This window comes from Cyanistes caeruleus, chromosome 1 (assembly GCF_971803275.1).
Source record: "Cyanistes caeruleus chromosome 1, bCyaCae1.hap1.1, whole genome shotgun sequence".
In the NCBI taxonomy this organism is placed as follows: domain Eukaryota; kingdom Metazoa; phylum Chordata; class Aves; order Passeriformes; family Paridae; genus Cyanistes; species Cyanistes caeruleus.
Window position 1 is genome coordinate 79462092 of NC_141701.1, and position 15628 is coordinate 79477719.

Here is a 15628-nt window from a genome sequence, read left to right on the forward strand (position 1 = left end):
CCAGTGATTTCTCTTTATCTAACAGCTTGAATTCTCTTGTGCCTGCCACAGCAGACAAATGCACTTGCTCAGTACTTTTAGATATTTTATGCATTATAAATTTGAGCCTCAAATTCTTTGTTCTAAGTTCAAACTGATGTCACTTTGGAAGGAAGAATGGCAACATCAATGTGAAATTTGCAATATAATCTGAATGTATACATGTGGGGCTCCAATGGTTAAGACAAGCTGGCACTTTACCACATTCTTTTCAAGTGTACTGAGAGGGTTGCATTGAGGTACTACTGGTACCATTTTAAAGACTTTATTTTTGGCTAATTATGCTCTGGGATGTGTAATAAGAAAACATTTTTTTGAAGAGTTATAATATGCAACTGCCTATTGGGAATTAGGTATTAAGCAGTACAGTCATTTCACTTCAATTTAAAGTACATATTGTGCAGCCTCTAAGAAGCAAAAGAAAAATATTATGTTACCATTTAAAAATGTTTTTTTTCTTTTCAGAAACTTTCGGTGTGATAATGAAAGATGAATATAAGAATTGAAAAAAAAAAGTGACAGATTTTTTTTGTTTGTAATCACCATCAGAATGGATTGAAATATATCTGAATTTTTCTGTTGGAGAACTATTGAAAATACAGGTCAAACTTTTTAGTTACATGTAGTGTTCTACTTTGTGAAATTAAGGACAAAGTGAATCATGGCCATGTCATGAACGTATCTCATCAGGATTTAACAGCAGTACAAGGTTAGGTAAGGAAAAGTGGTGACTGAAACACTGATGTGTTTCTAACATACTGGGATTTCATGCTTAAGCCTCAACTACCAAGCTTCTTTGCTTTCATTTTTAACATTTCAAAAGCTAATTTAGATATGATTTTTCCTAAGCAATAGTCAAGAATGACATATAATTGAGTGCTGTAAAGAAACTGAATAGTGGGAAGTGTTTATCAAAGGCATACCTGTCCAGCTCTTGCATTTTCACAGACGAAAGTGTCGTAGAATACAGCAAACTGTGGGGCATTGTCATTAACATCCAAAATTCTTACATAGACAGGAACACGAGTAGTATCTTTGGGGTTGTCTGACAGCAGAAGAGAGAAGAAGCATGAGATTATTTTCTTATTAAGAGTTTTCTGTTTTCTTCCAAATTTCATGAGCAATACACATGAAAGATGAAGCTTGAATCTGGTCAATGTTTAGTGTACAAACCAGTAACAAGTCAGAATCAGGCCTTCTGAAAAAATAAGGAAATTACTTGTGTGGAGTAAAAAACCATGAAGTACTGGAACAATTGAGTTTTTTTTATGAAGATAGGTGGCTGCAAATGCTAATAATATATTCAAATATTAGGTATGAAAATTAGGTAGGTATGCCCACAACTACAATAACAAATTTTATCACTTGGTGGGCTCAAGGTTTTGTAAGGCTTTGATCTATAATTTTTAAATTCTTTGTGATCTAGTTTGTTTCACAGAGAAAAGACATCATTGACTTTGTTCATTGTTGATTTTGGTTGGCATAGAGTTAATTTAGTCGATGACATGCATATATATTTTGAAAAATTTTCAAGTCAGACTTTCCTATCTTGCCCCTTGAAGAAATTCCAACAAAACAAATGAAAGTACCCCTCCAAAATTTTAGTAAAGAATTTATTAGAATAAGATTGTTTTATGTTTAAATTTCCTTTAAAAATATGAATGTCGATTTTCAGACCTTAAGTTCAGAAACAATAACCTTTCCCTTGCCAAATACCAAGATCCTACTATTACTTAGGGTGCTCTTTTGTTAGCATAGGTTAATTCAGAAATACAAGTGTCCCTGTTCTCACTTGCTGATCTTGTTGCCATAACAAAAATATTAAATAATGCCTGGGTGTAAAAAAGTGCAGCTGTTTCTTGGAATTCTGCTGTGTGGTAGATAAGCACTATATGATTTTTCAACATTAATGGAACGGGATAAGTAAAAACAGTAACAGATTGTTCCAAATTACTGACTTTCCCCCGTTTTCTTCTGGTTCAAGTAAAACAAAAGACATTTAGGAGCAGCTGGAATTGCATTGGCTTTTTATCAGCAACACCTTTGCCAAAGAGTGTGATGTGGATCTTTTTTGACATCTTGAATTCTTTAAAATTCCAGGTTTAGGACACAGTTTTTCATAGCCTTCTCCATGTTCGTACTAACTTTCCAAATCAGTTCTAACACTGCTTTCACATTCTCTCATATTACACAGGTAACATTTTAAAATATTTAAAGATCTGAATCTCCCTCTTCACTTCTTTCTCCAAAAGAAACATATCTCTGTGGAGGATGCTGGCTACTCCAGATATGTCCAGAATGTAAATTTGCTCTAAGTTTCCTGAAAAGGAGATATGTTTAGCACTAAGATCTAGTCATATAAGATGCTAAATTTCATCATTATATAAATCTGAAAAAAATTTGTACAACATTGGACAGCACTCTGAATGGTTGCAAACTCAGGACAAAGCATCCAAGCATCACAAAAAAAAAAAGAAAAAGAAAAAAAAAAAAAAAAGGTTTTTGAAAAACTAAAACCTACAGGGTTTTTCGGGTTTTTTTGAATGTATAATTGGCAGGACACAATGTTCCATTTAGTCCTCTTTAGTGTAGCTCTTGCCAGCCATGTTTCACTGCTGATCAGTATTTTTTTTCTTTTTGACTGATACAGACTTAGCCCTAAAAAAAGTAGTAATTTTGAGAGGAAATGATTCTTAGTTGCTGGTTTCAAAGATCAGACCTTTGTCCCTTAGAAAATTCTCTGTTCATTGATTAAAGTTATTCTCAATAATGTAGTAGGTTTAGAAGGATATCTGCTGTTCTCTGTATACTATTAACATGAAAATATTTACGGAAAGATATTTTAATGGTCCAAGAAATGCTACAGCTTTGGGACCAAACTGAAAGGAACTTGTAAGATTATATTGGTTCCAAGAGCTGTAGGTGTAGATACCATAGGAAAAGATAATTAAATTATTTCTAAGAAAATGAAGAATATGCTAAACTCAGCTATTTTAACAACAAAATCATGCTATTGTCCTCCAATGAAAGGAATATAAAGAATTGTTCCACTCTTATTATTTAATTGGCTAACATTTCAGAAGTAACTTGGACATAAAAGGTCAGTGATGGAGGTAGGTGAGGAAAAGAGCAATGAAGAGACAGCTGCTGTTAGCTATCCCACAATTCACATTTCTAGGATATCTAGTAGAAGGGGGCAGGGGTACAATAAAGGAGGGGTGTTATCATTACAAAGCTGCCACTGTAACTTTACAGGCTAAGGAAAACTGAAAGGAAAATGAAAAACCAAATTAGCTTACTAATCTCAGCTGCTATGACACTAAGATTGTGCCATTGGGATATCTCACGGTCAAGTGGCTTAGAAGTATAGATGGACCCATTTCCAGAATGAATGTTAAATATCCTGTCAAGGTCAGTGTGACGATCCAGAGAAAACCTAAACAAGATAATGAAATAAAAAGTATTGTCAAAATTTCAGAAAGTCAAAGAAAACATATTTCACAAGTCAGTACAGGTTTTATGTTCTGCATTACTAAGGTTAGTTTTAAAAAGACATATATTTAGTTTCTATAAATAGTTTTGAAAATTCTGAAGATTAGCTCCATAGAATAAGAAATTAAAATCTGAATTTTAAAAATGTGATACAACAGTGTAATATTTGATAATTGGATCTTTTATAAGAATATTGGAGAATAGTTTAAAAAAAGCAGAATTTCAATATATTAATTAAAGAATTAACTTAATCCTGAAAGGAAAATGGTCTTTGATATACTGTTTCTTTAGACTGAGACTGACAGCTAATTTACAAGCTGTTCAAAAGTACGGCTATAAGCTCTGCTCCTACTATTTAGGATGTATTAATTCACTAGAGATCAAGATAAAAAAGAACTGTATAAACATGTAAAATATGCAGAACTTTGACTTTCATGCACAGATGTTAAAGGACCTTGTATATTTCTATAGTTGGTATACTTTTGGCAGGCAAGATGTTCACCAACATGATATGGTGATGTCAAACCAACATCAGAAAATTTCTTTCCTCTTTTTTTTTTTTCTTTTTAATATGTAACGTTATGTTGCCTTCAAATTAGAATGGAATATTTCATGTGGAATGAAATGTAGGATTTTTGTCAAATACAGAATGATTATCAGAATATGTGTCAGAATTGGGCCAATTTTTTTATAAAGTACAGTTGTATAGTACAATAGAAACAAATGTTTATGTTTCTATAAAAATTTATGAGTGATCTAAACTTCTCATCAACTGCATCTGGTTTCACTTACAGAACTTAACTAGACTGAACCAAATAAAAAAATGCTGTTAAATGAAAATAATACCTATACATTTTTTGGTGGCCGTTTGCTCACTCCACCACACACAATTGCTGTAAATGTAAAAGACAAACAAATAAAACCCCAACAAACAAGTCAACACCAAAATGAATATAAAAACAACAAAAAAAGGAAATTAGTGCAGCCAATGAAAACTTCTGATAGTGCAATAAAGACCTACGCAAATGTTTTTACTACTAACTTACTGTAATAACTCTTCACTAGAATAAAACAAAAACCTGCTATTTTCTAGAAAAATTATGTTTAAGACTACTTGGCTTATATGATAAGCATTTCCTCTTACTTCATACATGATGTTAGTTTTACTGAAGACTAGAACTTGTTTCCTCAGCACTCTAAAAGCTTTTCATAGTGTGAAGCAAGAAGAAATCCTGATGAGCTTACTTGGAATCAAGTTTTCTATGAATTGAGGCACTGGAAAATATTTAATATTAAAAAAATATAAATGAATATAAAAATTGTGTCTCTTGTGTGCAAGTAAATTGCTGTTGCCTGACCTTTTTGTAGGTTTACAGATAGCAACATTCTCAATTCTGTGTATCTCTAGGACACTAATAAATAATAGAAAAAAACCTCTATGTGAAATTAATGTTGCCTTACTATTTATCTTAATTTCTTTAGCAAGTAATGTGTTTACAGACATTGAAGTATTACCTTATTGGACTTGAGGCAGAATCAGGATCCCGTGCCATTACCGTTCCTATTATTGTCCCCAGCTCAATATCTTCATGCACCTCAAAAAGGTATGAGGACCTGCTGAAAACAGGAGGTTCATCTACATCTTCTACAGAGATTTTCACAATAGTTGTGTCTTTGAAAGGCCCAAGGTAATAGAAACGGGGATCCACATGGGTATTTTCAGCTTCTACTTTCAAAGTATAAAGTCGTCTTGTCTCATAGTCCAGTGGCTAAAAATGAAAATTGTGGTAAATTTTATTAAATTAGATTTACATATTGACAGATGTTGACCTATGTACATAATGGAAACTGAAGAAGGCTCAAGTGTTATCAGATTCTACCCTGCAGTGTGGGAACAACAACACAATTAATGTTTTCCCCACCACAGGAGTCACTTTGTCTAATAAGGAATTACCATTGTTTTTAGAAGAAGTATCTTTTCCTCAATATTAATTAAATTATCTCAGCATGAATGACAAAAAGATTTCCAGTGCAAATTAACCAATTATTCAGGGAATTCTGCAGCTATTTTACAAGAATATGGATTTCAAACAATCATACAACCATTTAAAATGCTTGAGATACTGACTGGAAATACAAACATTCCAGAACAAGGTATTCAACACTAATATTTCACAGGAAAGTCTGTAAACTCCTGGATAATCAAAATGACCAGAGTATTCTTATTGTCAAGCCTACATAGCTGGCCTTAAATACCAGAAATGTTTTAGGTGTCTTTTGAGGAAGGTGTCTCTGTATCTAGAGAAACAGTAGGGTTTAATCTTGTTCCTTTTCATTTAATTTAATGAACCCAGCATCAGAGGGTTTTTTTTTTTTTAAATATATTTGACATTTTTGTCAGCAGTTCCTTTTTAAAATGGAAGGAGGAACAGTTCATGGTTATAATTAGAAATCATTTTGGATAGAAAAGAATTCTATTCCTTCAAATTTTTCTTGCTGTCATAGATGAAAAGTGTTAGCTAATTAATGATTCTAAGGAAATGAGCAAGCTGAAAATCTACCTTTCTGACACAAAGAAGACTTTATTAACTCCCACAGATTCTCAGAGAGATAGAGAAGTGGTGGTTTTCATTCATCAAAATAGGTGGTTGATAACTGATTTTTTTCTGCCTGGCTGCTTTTAAATACTAATTAATGTTCACTAAAGATGCTGAAGTGACAGGTTAGATATTTAACCACACTATTCAAAACCAGTAAGATGCAGTCCAGTAAAAGAATGAGTTTCCCCACTGCCCCAGACATGTTTTTAAAAAGTAGTCAGAGCAGATGGGAGAGTATCTATGAATACAACTGAGAAATGCAACTATTTAACATAGATCTGAGGCTATTGCTGTGTCTGTAAAGTGCATCATTCAGCTGTTAAGGGACTCTGTCTTCAATCCTAAAAGCAAAGAAGACATGGTAGTCATGATTCATTCTAATTGATTTAATCTGGCAGAATGTGCACCATGAATATGTAAACTTGCTACTGCAACATTCACATCCAATTTGGACATCTCCAGCTACAGTGCAAAATGGGGTATGAAACCTGTGGATTATACAGGCATCACATCATATTTCAGCACATCACACATAATTCAGCACATCAACAGTAATGAACAAAACTCTTGCCCAAATATATGAAATTGTGGAAAATCAATTATTTTGTCTGTGAGAAATTGTATAGAAAAATTTGTATAGAAAAAGTTCTTTTACAGCACATAATAAATTCAGACTTAATAACTTACAGGCTTTGAAAAGGAACACAAGCTATTTGTAGTTATTCACCACTGAAAACAGAAATTACAATCAAAGTGGATAAATAATAATAAAAAAAAGAGACTATTTTAATGAATCAATGAACTGAGCATTCTCATCTCCTTCCTTGCTTGTTAGTGCTGTTGTCTGTGGTATTGAATAAACTACTTATTCATGACTGAGAAAGCATCCTGAAAAATGCAAATTCTGTCAGACTGCTAATGACAAAATCAGAAGATCTTGTTCATTAGTATTTATTGACATTTTTGGAACTGCTGTATTATAATTTAGGAAATTTCTTATGCTTGATTCAGCTACTAGACTTTTTTCAAGATGCTATTGACTTAATATAATAGTCTGTGTGAAAATCTGAAGCAAGCAAGAAAACAGCATCTCAAGAGAAGCCTTCACAAACTAGGAAAAGTAAAATATAAGACCTCAAACTTTGTTGGTTTTTTTTTTTCATTTTTTCCCAGATAAACAACCACACTGACTATGTTCACAGTAAAACAGAAATTAAAAAGGAAGACTCTAGAAGAACTTCTCTCTTCCTTGGTAAACATTATCAAGGGATGTGGAGATATCTTTTATATTGCTGTTTATTTCATTATTCCATGCTTAAGGACATTTGTTTGGAAAGCTAATAAAAACAGTGCTTTATGTTAAAAAGGTACCTAAACTCTTTGGAGTTCATCTCAAAGTCCCAAAGACAAGGACCAAGAGACTTCTGGAAGGGAGATTTTCAAGGAGTAGGAGAGTGGCATTTCTACTTTTGAGATCTTAGACTTTGAAGACAAACATCTGAAACATCTGACAATGCAAGGCAGAGGGCAGAACTAAAGCTAGCTCTGGGACAGTAACACCTTCATTACATAAGCACTGCTCATGTGGCAGCCCTCTCATACATTGGAAACAGAAGCAAAACCATATAGCTTGCAACTCATGTCTGTGTTCTGGCATATAGATCTCATGAGAATCTCACAGAGAAGGAAAACCTGTGTCTCTAGATTAGACTCTCATAGTGAGTGAGCTGCTGATTGCCAGCTGAAGAAAACAGGTTACAGAAGTACCTAGGAAGCCTGCATTACTATCTCTGCCTCATAGAGATAATTACTGCTAACACATTGCAGCTGGTCCACCTTTTCATGCTTTGCTGGCAACAATGCTTTAAACCCATGCTGCATCTTAGATATGGTCACCACCTTTTATTTCCTGTTCATCTTAAAAGGCAATAGTACCTTTTGGTCAGTGATGGGGGATGCTTGCAAATGTTAAGCAGTTAGCATGTGTTATCACATGATGTAAGCAATGAATGTTTGTGACATAACACTGACATCAAAATCATTTAGTGAATGCTGTTAATAGACACCTTTCGCACAGTGATGATGCCTTCCTGCGTGTCCTTCTGTGTCACAATATCAAACATATCGGTCCCATCACCATCTATAATTCTGTACTCTACTTCTGCATTTTTTCCAGTGTCTGCATCTGTGGCTTTAACGCTGCCAATGGCTGTTCCAACTGGGGAGGACTCAGGAATGCGGAGATGGACGGTACCTGTCAAAGAGACAAAGAGCCGTTCAGGACCCCCACAGGCCAGGACACATGCATGAAGTAACACTGTGTGACACAGCTGATAACATAATTTTGTGCATTTTTTATTCTAGAGAAATTGCCATTTAATACTGAGATGAGAAAATACGAGGCAGAGAGCTATCCAGAGGAAAGCTTTATATAGAAGACTTAAAATTGTACAAAAAACATTCATAGAAAAGTAGAGTTGAGAAAACATTCATTGAAAAGTAGGGTTATTCTATCTGAGAGAAGAATCAACTATATCTGCACTCTTCTTGCCTTTCTTTTCCTTGTAATTTTCTTGTCCTCATTTTCTTTCATTCCTGAAATATCATCTGGAAAGACTGCTTTGTGTTCTTGCCAGGTTTCACTCTTCTTTTTTACCCCTTAATATCTAAGGACAATCTTTGAGATATATTTTACATGAATTTTATCATGGAAGCAATGACAAGAATAGAATTCCTTGATTTTGCTGGCCAATTCTATGCAAGAGACTGACATTTCAGACAGTATGATATCGTATTAAATAAATTTGAATAACACGTTAATGCAGGGGGAGGTGTTTTAAAAATCTACGAGCAGAAATTGTGCCTATACTTGGTAAAGTAGTTAGTTCATACTTAAATAGGCTTATGAATATTGCAATTCTTGGTTTGTACTACTTTTCTTATCTCAGTTATATCCCTTTATAGTAGTGTCATACAGCTGATAAAATATGTAGGAATCAACCTGTCATCATTCAGACATGCTGCAGTAAATTGAAATAAGTATCTTACCATATATTTTAGCTTTCTATGTCCTAGCCTTAGTGTGAAAACTGTAAATAAGGGTTGAGACACTTGATCCCATCTGTTGGAACTTATGCTAGAAAAAAAACATGTGGGGGACATCATGCGCTATGGAAAATTGTCAGAAAAAAATATTTTAAAATTAATTCATCTACAGTTGTCATTCCAAAGATGAAAGTGAATACATCAAAACTCTAAAACTCTCTTGGAAAACATTTTCTTCTATGGCCTTAGTTTAGTTTTCCAAGATTTTCTATTCTACTTGGAGACTACTTAAGTTAAAGGAGTTAGAAGTATGCTTGAAATAACACAAAAGTGAAAATGGTAAAGGGCAGCAACCACAACAGTAAAAAGTTGAACAGGCTACACAAGAAGCAACACATACATACTTTGCCACAAATAAGTAGTACAGGAAAGTCCATTAAGTGAGTACTAGTTTTGTGAAGAATCATGGGGAGAGATTGTCAAAGATGTATAGGAAGGTCACTGGCAACATGATTTTATTATATCTCAGGAAAGTATGAGTTATTTGAGGATTACTGGTGTATTACAAGCCAGCTACAGGGTTGACACTCACTACAAAAAAACCCCTATTATTTACTGGGTCATTTGAGGTTTCTTTCCTGCTTTTGCAAAGTTTTTTTTTTCTGTTATGTTACATTATTATGTTCCCATTTGACTAACCTAAAAAAACCAAAAATTAAAAATTAAAAAGTAAATGCATTCACATTTAATTTTCAATTAAACATTGAATGAAAAATATTGAAATATTTGAATGTAATTTCTTCATATATTTTAAAGCATATTTTAATATGAAACTGACATATACCAGAAGAATTAATTTTTTATGGACATGTACACCCCACATTCTATTTATATGTGTATTTTTTTGCTCAATCACACTTTGATGTTCAATTGAGTATTTTATCCTGCATTTTCTCTAACATTTTCATCACTTTTTTCTAGTATCTAAACCTGTATACTTCATTAGTAGAGAATCTGTCTGTAATTTTTGTAAAAAAAATTATTAAAAAAAAGGAAAAGGAAAAATTAGCCCCAGTTTAGTACTTAAGCAGTACTATAGGATGCTATGGTGAAAGACTGCTTTTTTTTACCCCCAATTAATATTTATATGTTATAATTATTTTTATGAGGTGTCAGCTACTTACTCGCCACATGTTGTTTTTTTTCTTCAGCGCTTAAAACTACATCTCTAAGCTTTGCCTTGTGGACACCACTTTGACTGAATTTGATTCCCAGTGCAATACCCCAGTCATTAATTTATTCTACAAATCGGTAAGAGTTCGTATCATGAATTGCTAATAAGGTAGTGGAAACAGAGAGGAAAAATAACCAGAAACATATCATCTAAAATGTAATTTTTAATCTATTCATTTCTAGAAATCACCACAGTATGAGATGCTTCATTTTATTATCTTTGTCACTGAAGACATTTAATGCATTGACTAAGTATGGGATGCAGTACAGCTTTAGACACTGTATTGGAATACAAAGTACACCAAAGTAGAATCATCCTTGCAAAACTCTGCTGTCAATCTTATTTCTCTCTTCTCAAGGAAAGTAGTTTACTCTTTGCATTTACTCCAATGAATGATGTCCTTTCATTTGTCTGTCAGGAAAAGAAATGGGAGGATCAAGGAATGGAATACTTTTCTATATACTATGGACAGGAGAAATCAGCTCTAGGATTAAAGTTTACACATTTGGGATTGCAAATACTTCAGTCAGTCATAAATAATGAAAAACCAATCTTATTTTTCCGTTTATCCTTCTTCCCATTCACTCTTGAATAAGCATATAATGTAAAGGTAAATATTATAAAGTACTAAAGGCTAGAGTCTCAGAGGAGACATGGGCTGCCATAATTCGGGGGCACTGAGTTACATTCAGACTCAGGCTTCTAAGTCCATAAATCATATTTTCTGTTTATCACTGATCAGCACTATCTCCTTACTTCTGAGAACTCTTGGAAATATTACAGTTGAAACAGAGATCCAGTGTCTGAGGTCATTGAAGACCTTTCTGGAGAACCCTGAAAAAGTTTTCAATCTCATAACGACTGTTATCTGTGTGGGTTTTAGTATATTTTTAAGAAGACAAAAATATTCTGAAGAATCATTGCTTCATAATGTAAATAAAAGAGAAATTAGGGGTTCTTCTATGTATAGATTTATATTTTTTTAGCAAGTATGATACATTATGTTGAATTTTCCACAATTTTAATATGAGTTTCTTGTGAGAGACATTTAAGCAGATCTTAAACATTTTATTGAAACATATAGCCGTAATATGCTGAGTCCTATGGAAACATAATGAGTATTCTAACACTTAGCCTGGTAATTTATAAATCTGATATGAATATTATTGTTTCATTAACCTAATACATCTGGGATTTTTTTAATTAATGGAATAGAATAAGAATAATTTAACTTAATTTGTTTCAATTCCAGCAGTCTCACTGAACTCTGTTAAAATTATGAATAAGTTTATTGTCTATTTCCATTTTGAGATTAAATATATATTTTTTTTAAATCAATAGCTATTTCTACTTTCATATATATAGTAAAATGTGTCATCTTTATATATGTTTTCGTTTTCATCTCCAATGAAGCATACATTTATATCTAACAAAGAAAGTGGCACAGAGAAAGAGAGAAAAACCAAACAACAAAAGCACATGAGAGTAAAATTAAGTTTCTTTAAAGTAAATGACACATCTGATTTTAACTGACATTAAGGAAAAATGCAGAGATGCTAGATCAAATCCTTCTCTCTCTCAACTATTGTGTTGGACTCCCAGATAAGTCATGTTAAAATGGTCTCAAAAGTTGATTCCATCACTCTAACTTCTAATTTAACACACTGTTTAACAAACAAGAAAAAAGAGAAAAAGAAAAGAATAAATATGCACTTTGGAAGCTTCTATGCTGTCTTAAGTTTAACTGTTAATTTTTTTTCTGTAAGGCTTTGAACATGACCCCTCTTTGAACAGTCTTCCTCAGTGTGTCCCGAAAGGAGTAATGCAGCATTCATCTCCTACACAACAATCAAAATACCAGAATTTTCTATATACAAATGGAAGCAATAAAAAAAATAAATAAAAAAAAATGAGAAAATGCAAAGAAAATAAAATGATAAATTAACAGTAAATTCTGTTCAGAATACGACTTTAGCAAAATGCACAAATTCTGCTTACTCAATGGTGCATGACAGTTTTATTTCAAGTGTGTACATGAAATGACATGCTGATAAACATCTTAGTTAAACACATATATATTAACTGCAATATTAAATTGAACGTAATTATGTACTCCAGTTATGCCATGAAGAGCATAATTTGAAGCTGATTCTGTTATTTTGATCAAGAAGAGTGCATCAGTAACGACTGGATTGAGTAGAATTATGCAGAGAGTATAAAACGTGTGGTGAGGATACTCCAAATCCTTTACGTATTAACTAAATCTAAATCATCCTGCAAATATTGCAACTTCAATTTATGCAAAAGGCTTCAAATGTATTTAGAATACTTAACTGTTACAAGTTCAATGTTACATAGTTTAATATTTCCATATCACATAGAGACCAAGAACATTTTTACATTTTGGTTTGAAGATACAGAGTTTTGACAGCTGTATTATCAAAAGGCAAAAAGAATTATGAAAACCTTCACTAAGGCTATTAAAAACCCTAAAAAAGTTAAATGTCATTTACTTTAATTTGGGAAATTTTCTATGTTGTTTTGTAGCTCTATAGCTGAAAAAGTACAAATCTGTCTGATTCTCTTTGAGTAATTTATTTTTCACGTTTTTCATGATTAAATATTTAAGCAGTTACTTCATTTTAAACATTTCTCCGTATCTGGAATTACAACATGTTTTATTCTCCAGTGGGAGAGCATGTAGGATTTAAGCAATAGGTAAAGAAAGCAAAAACATTGTTCTAATGCTCTTACAAGTCCACCTACTATTGCTCCCCATATTACTGGGAGGAATTCCAGGTTTACTGCAGCTGTATTTGATCATGTAACGACTTTATAACAAAAAAAAAATGCTCTAACATTTAATATACTGTTTTAATAATAATAATAATCAGCACATAAGCCTTTTGTTTATGTGTGCCACATAATCTAGATTTACTCTAAATTAAACCAGATGGTGACTGCTTAACTCTTACAGCACAAGTCAACTATTAAATGCAGCTTACTCTGGGGAAAGCGAGGTGGATTGTCATTGACATCAGTCAGTGTGATGTTCACGGTGGTGGTCCCTGATAATCCACCCATCTGGCCTCCCATGTCCTTTGCCTGGATAACCACTTGGTACTGCTCCCTGTTTTCTCTGTTCATGTTCGGCAACGCAGTCCTGATGATACCTAAAAGAAATAAATTGGAAAACAAAATCGCTAATAATGTATTTGTTGATTATGTGCAGCAATCTGCTACATCTTTTTTTATATTAGTCTTGAAATAAATCTCTACAATAGTAATTTAATATTTCAAAGTAGAATTTTTTGTCCATAAGTTTTATTGTAGTCTTACAATTATGGTAGTCTTTTTTACAGGCTGTGTCTTGGTTGAATACGTGTTCTACATCACAGGTCTCTTTCCAGTTTCATGCTAAAAATGATTCAAGATATTTATGTACAAGGTTTAGGACAAGGAAAACCATTTGATAATCCAGGTAAAATAATTAGAAAAAAAAGAATAATATTTTCTAAGAAAAAAACCTTTATTCTTGCCTTTATCAGAAATGTTATTTAAATCTTAAGCTATAAATATATATTTACCACTTTAAAATTACTTATACTTCATAATTTCAGATGTCTTGAGGTTTTTTATGTATTATAAAAGTTATAAATCATGAGAAAAAAGCAAGAAATGCTCTTTCCCTTCAGTTAGTTTTTAATTAATTTTTTTAGGTGATCTAAGGTCTTTTAAATGAAAGGAAATGTTTAAAGTTTATCGTAAATGAAAATAATTAAAATTTCCATGACCTGTTTCTGGTTCCACAGAGAAATATGGCTGGCCTTGAAGTATGCTGTAAATTATTCTGGCACTGTTTCCATATGAAGGGTCATCGGCATCAGTAGCTGTAACTTGGACCACAGAAGTACCTGAAAAATCCGAAGCCAACTTAGTTGCACATGACACTGTGTAGAGGTCTCAGAGCATCAATTTCCATTCCAAAAGACACCAAAGAAAATTTCAGTTAATATCAACTGGATTTTCCAGATATATATGTGATCTTATAATCAAACTAGGTATATTATTCCTTATTTCGGGTCTCCTTCCACATAAATTGAAAATAAATTTCTCTAATCCCACAGGTGTGTTTAAGATTTAATTTAATAATGTAAACAATAGCTATGTCTGTGCTGAATCCTTACCTGGCTTCAATAATTTGTGTATTCACATCCTCTTTGCAGAAGAAATTTGCTTTATTGCAATATCTGCTTTTCATTGCCTAGAATGGGTTTGGGGTGTTTTGTGTGGTTTTTTTTTCTTTTTTTCTTTTCTTTTGTTCAATGATATCAGGATGATATGAAACTACGTATGCAGGAATGTGACAGAAAAAGATGATTAAATAGGTCATTGGAACTTGTGAAAAACAAGTCATCAGTTCTCCCTGCTTTCTAAGTGTTACTATAGATAGATACTACCAGAAGAAACATTGTCATATGAACTTTGAAATCTGATGGTTATTTAATTACCTAAATTACCTAAAATTTCCTAACCTTAAAGATCTTCTCTAAATTTTAGTAGGATATACCAGTCTTTCAAAACATGAAATATTTTCCATCACCATTGACAGTTTTTCCTCCAAATATTTTCTATATCCTGTGCAACTCTTCCATCAAGATAATAAAGCATGATCAAGGATCCCCCCTACTGTGTATCCATAAAGTGCAGATACTATTTTAATAGGAAAGAATTGAAAACAAAAAAGACAAAAAAACATCATCATATGCACATGACTGGCTAGCCATGGGCTAATCTGAGGATCAGAAGACCTTAAAACTTGTTTCTCTTTTTATCCCAATTCTTTAAAAATTCTTTTGCCCACCAAACACTGCCAAATATGAAATAAAACCCCACCTGTAAATCCAAGACCCTTGGCACAACTATTTACTCCCTCACATTTTCTGTCTACATATTTGTTCAAACATATATAGAAAAACAAAGAAAAGTAAATGCTTTCTCCATTTATTTGGGATTTCACAACATGATGAAAAATCTGGTTTTTACAAGTAAATTGTTCAATCATAGCACAAATATCAAGGGAATGAGCATGTGCCTAACTGTTGAAACAGAGATGAATCCTCAGAAATATTCAGCTTTCAACTGCTAGAGAATAGAAATACTTTGTTTGAGTCCCTAAAAGTACTGGTATCATAAAGAAGGCAAAATGAGTATATTG

The 15628-nt window shown here is 32.8% G+C and overlaps 1 protein-coding gene across 6 annotated transcripts in view; it reads right to left on the reverse strand.

Moving 5' to 3' along the window:
* CDH10 (cadherin 10) overlaps nt 1-15628 on the reverse strand; it is a 93633-nt gene that overhangs the window by 9575 nt on the left and 68430 nt on the right. For all 6 annotated transcript variants that reach the window (XM_023922147.2, XM_086898813.1, XM_023922150.2 and 3 more), the window contains 6 exons: nt 14205-14324; nt 13416-13583; nt 8198-8385; nt 5047-5300; nt 3339-3475; nt 963-1084 (listed from right to left, as the gene is read on the reverse strand). In XM_023922147.2, the coding sequence (XP_023777915.1) occupies nt 963-1084; nt 3339-3475; nt 5047-5300; nt 8198-8385; nt 13416-13583; nt 14205-14324 (989 nt within the window). The remainder of the gene's footprint in view (nt 1-962; nt 1085-3338; nt 3476-5046; nt 5301-8197; nt 8386-13415; nt 13584-14204; nt 14325-15628) is intronic.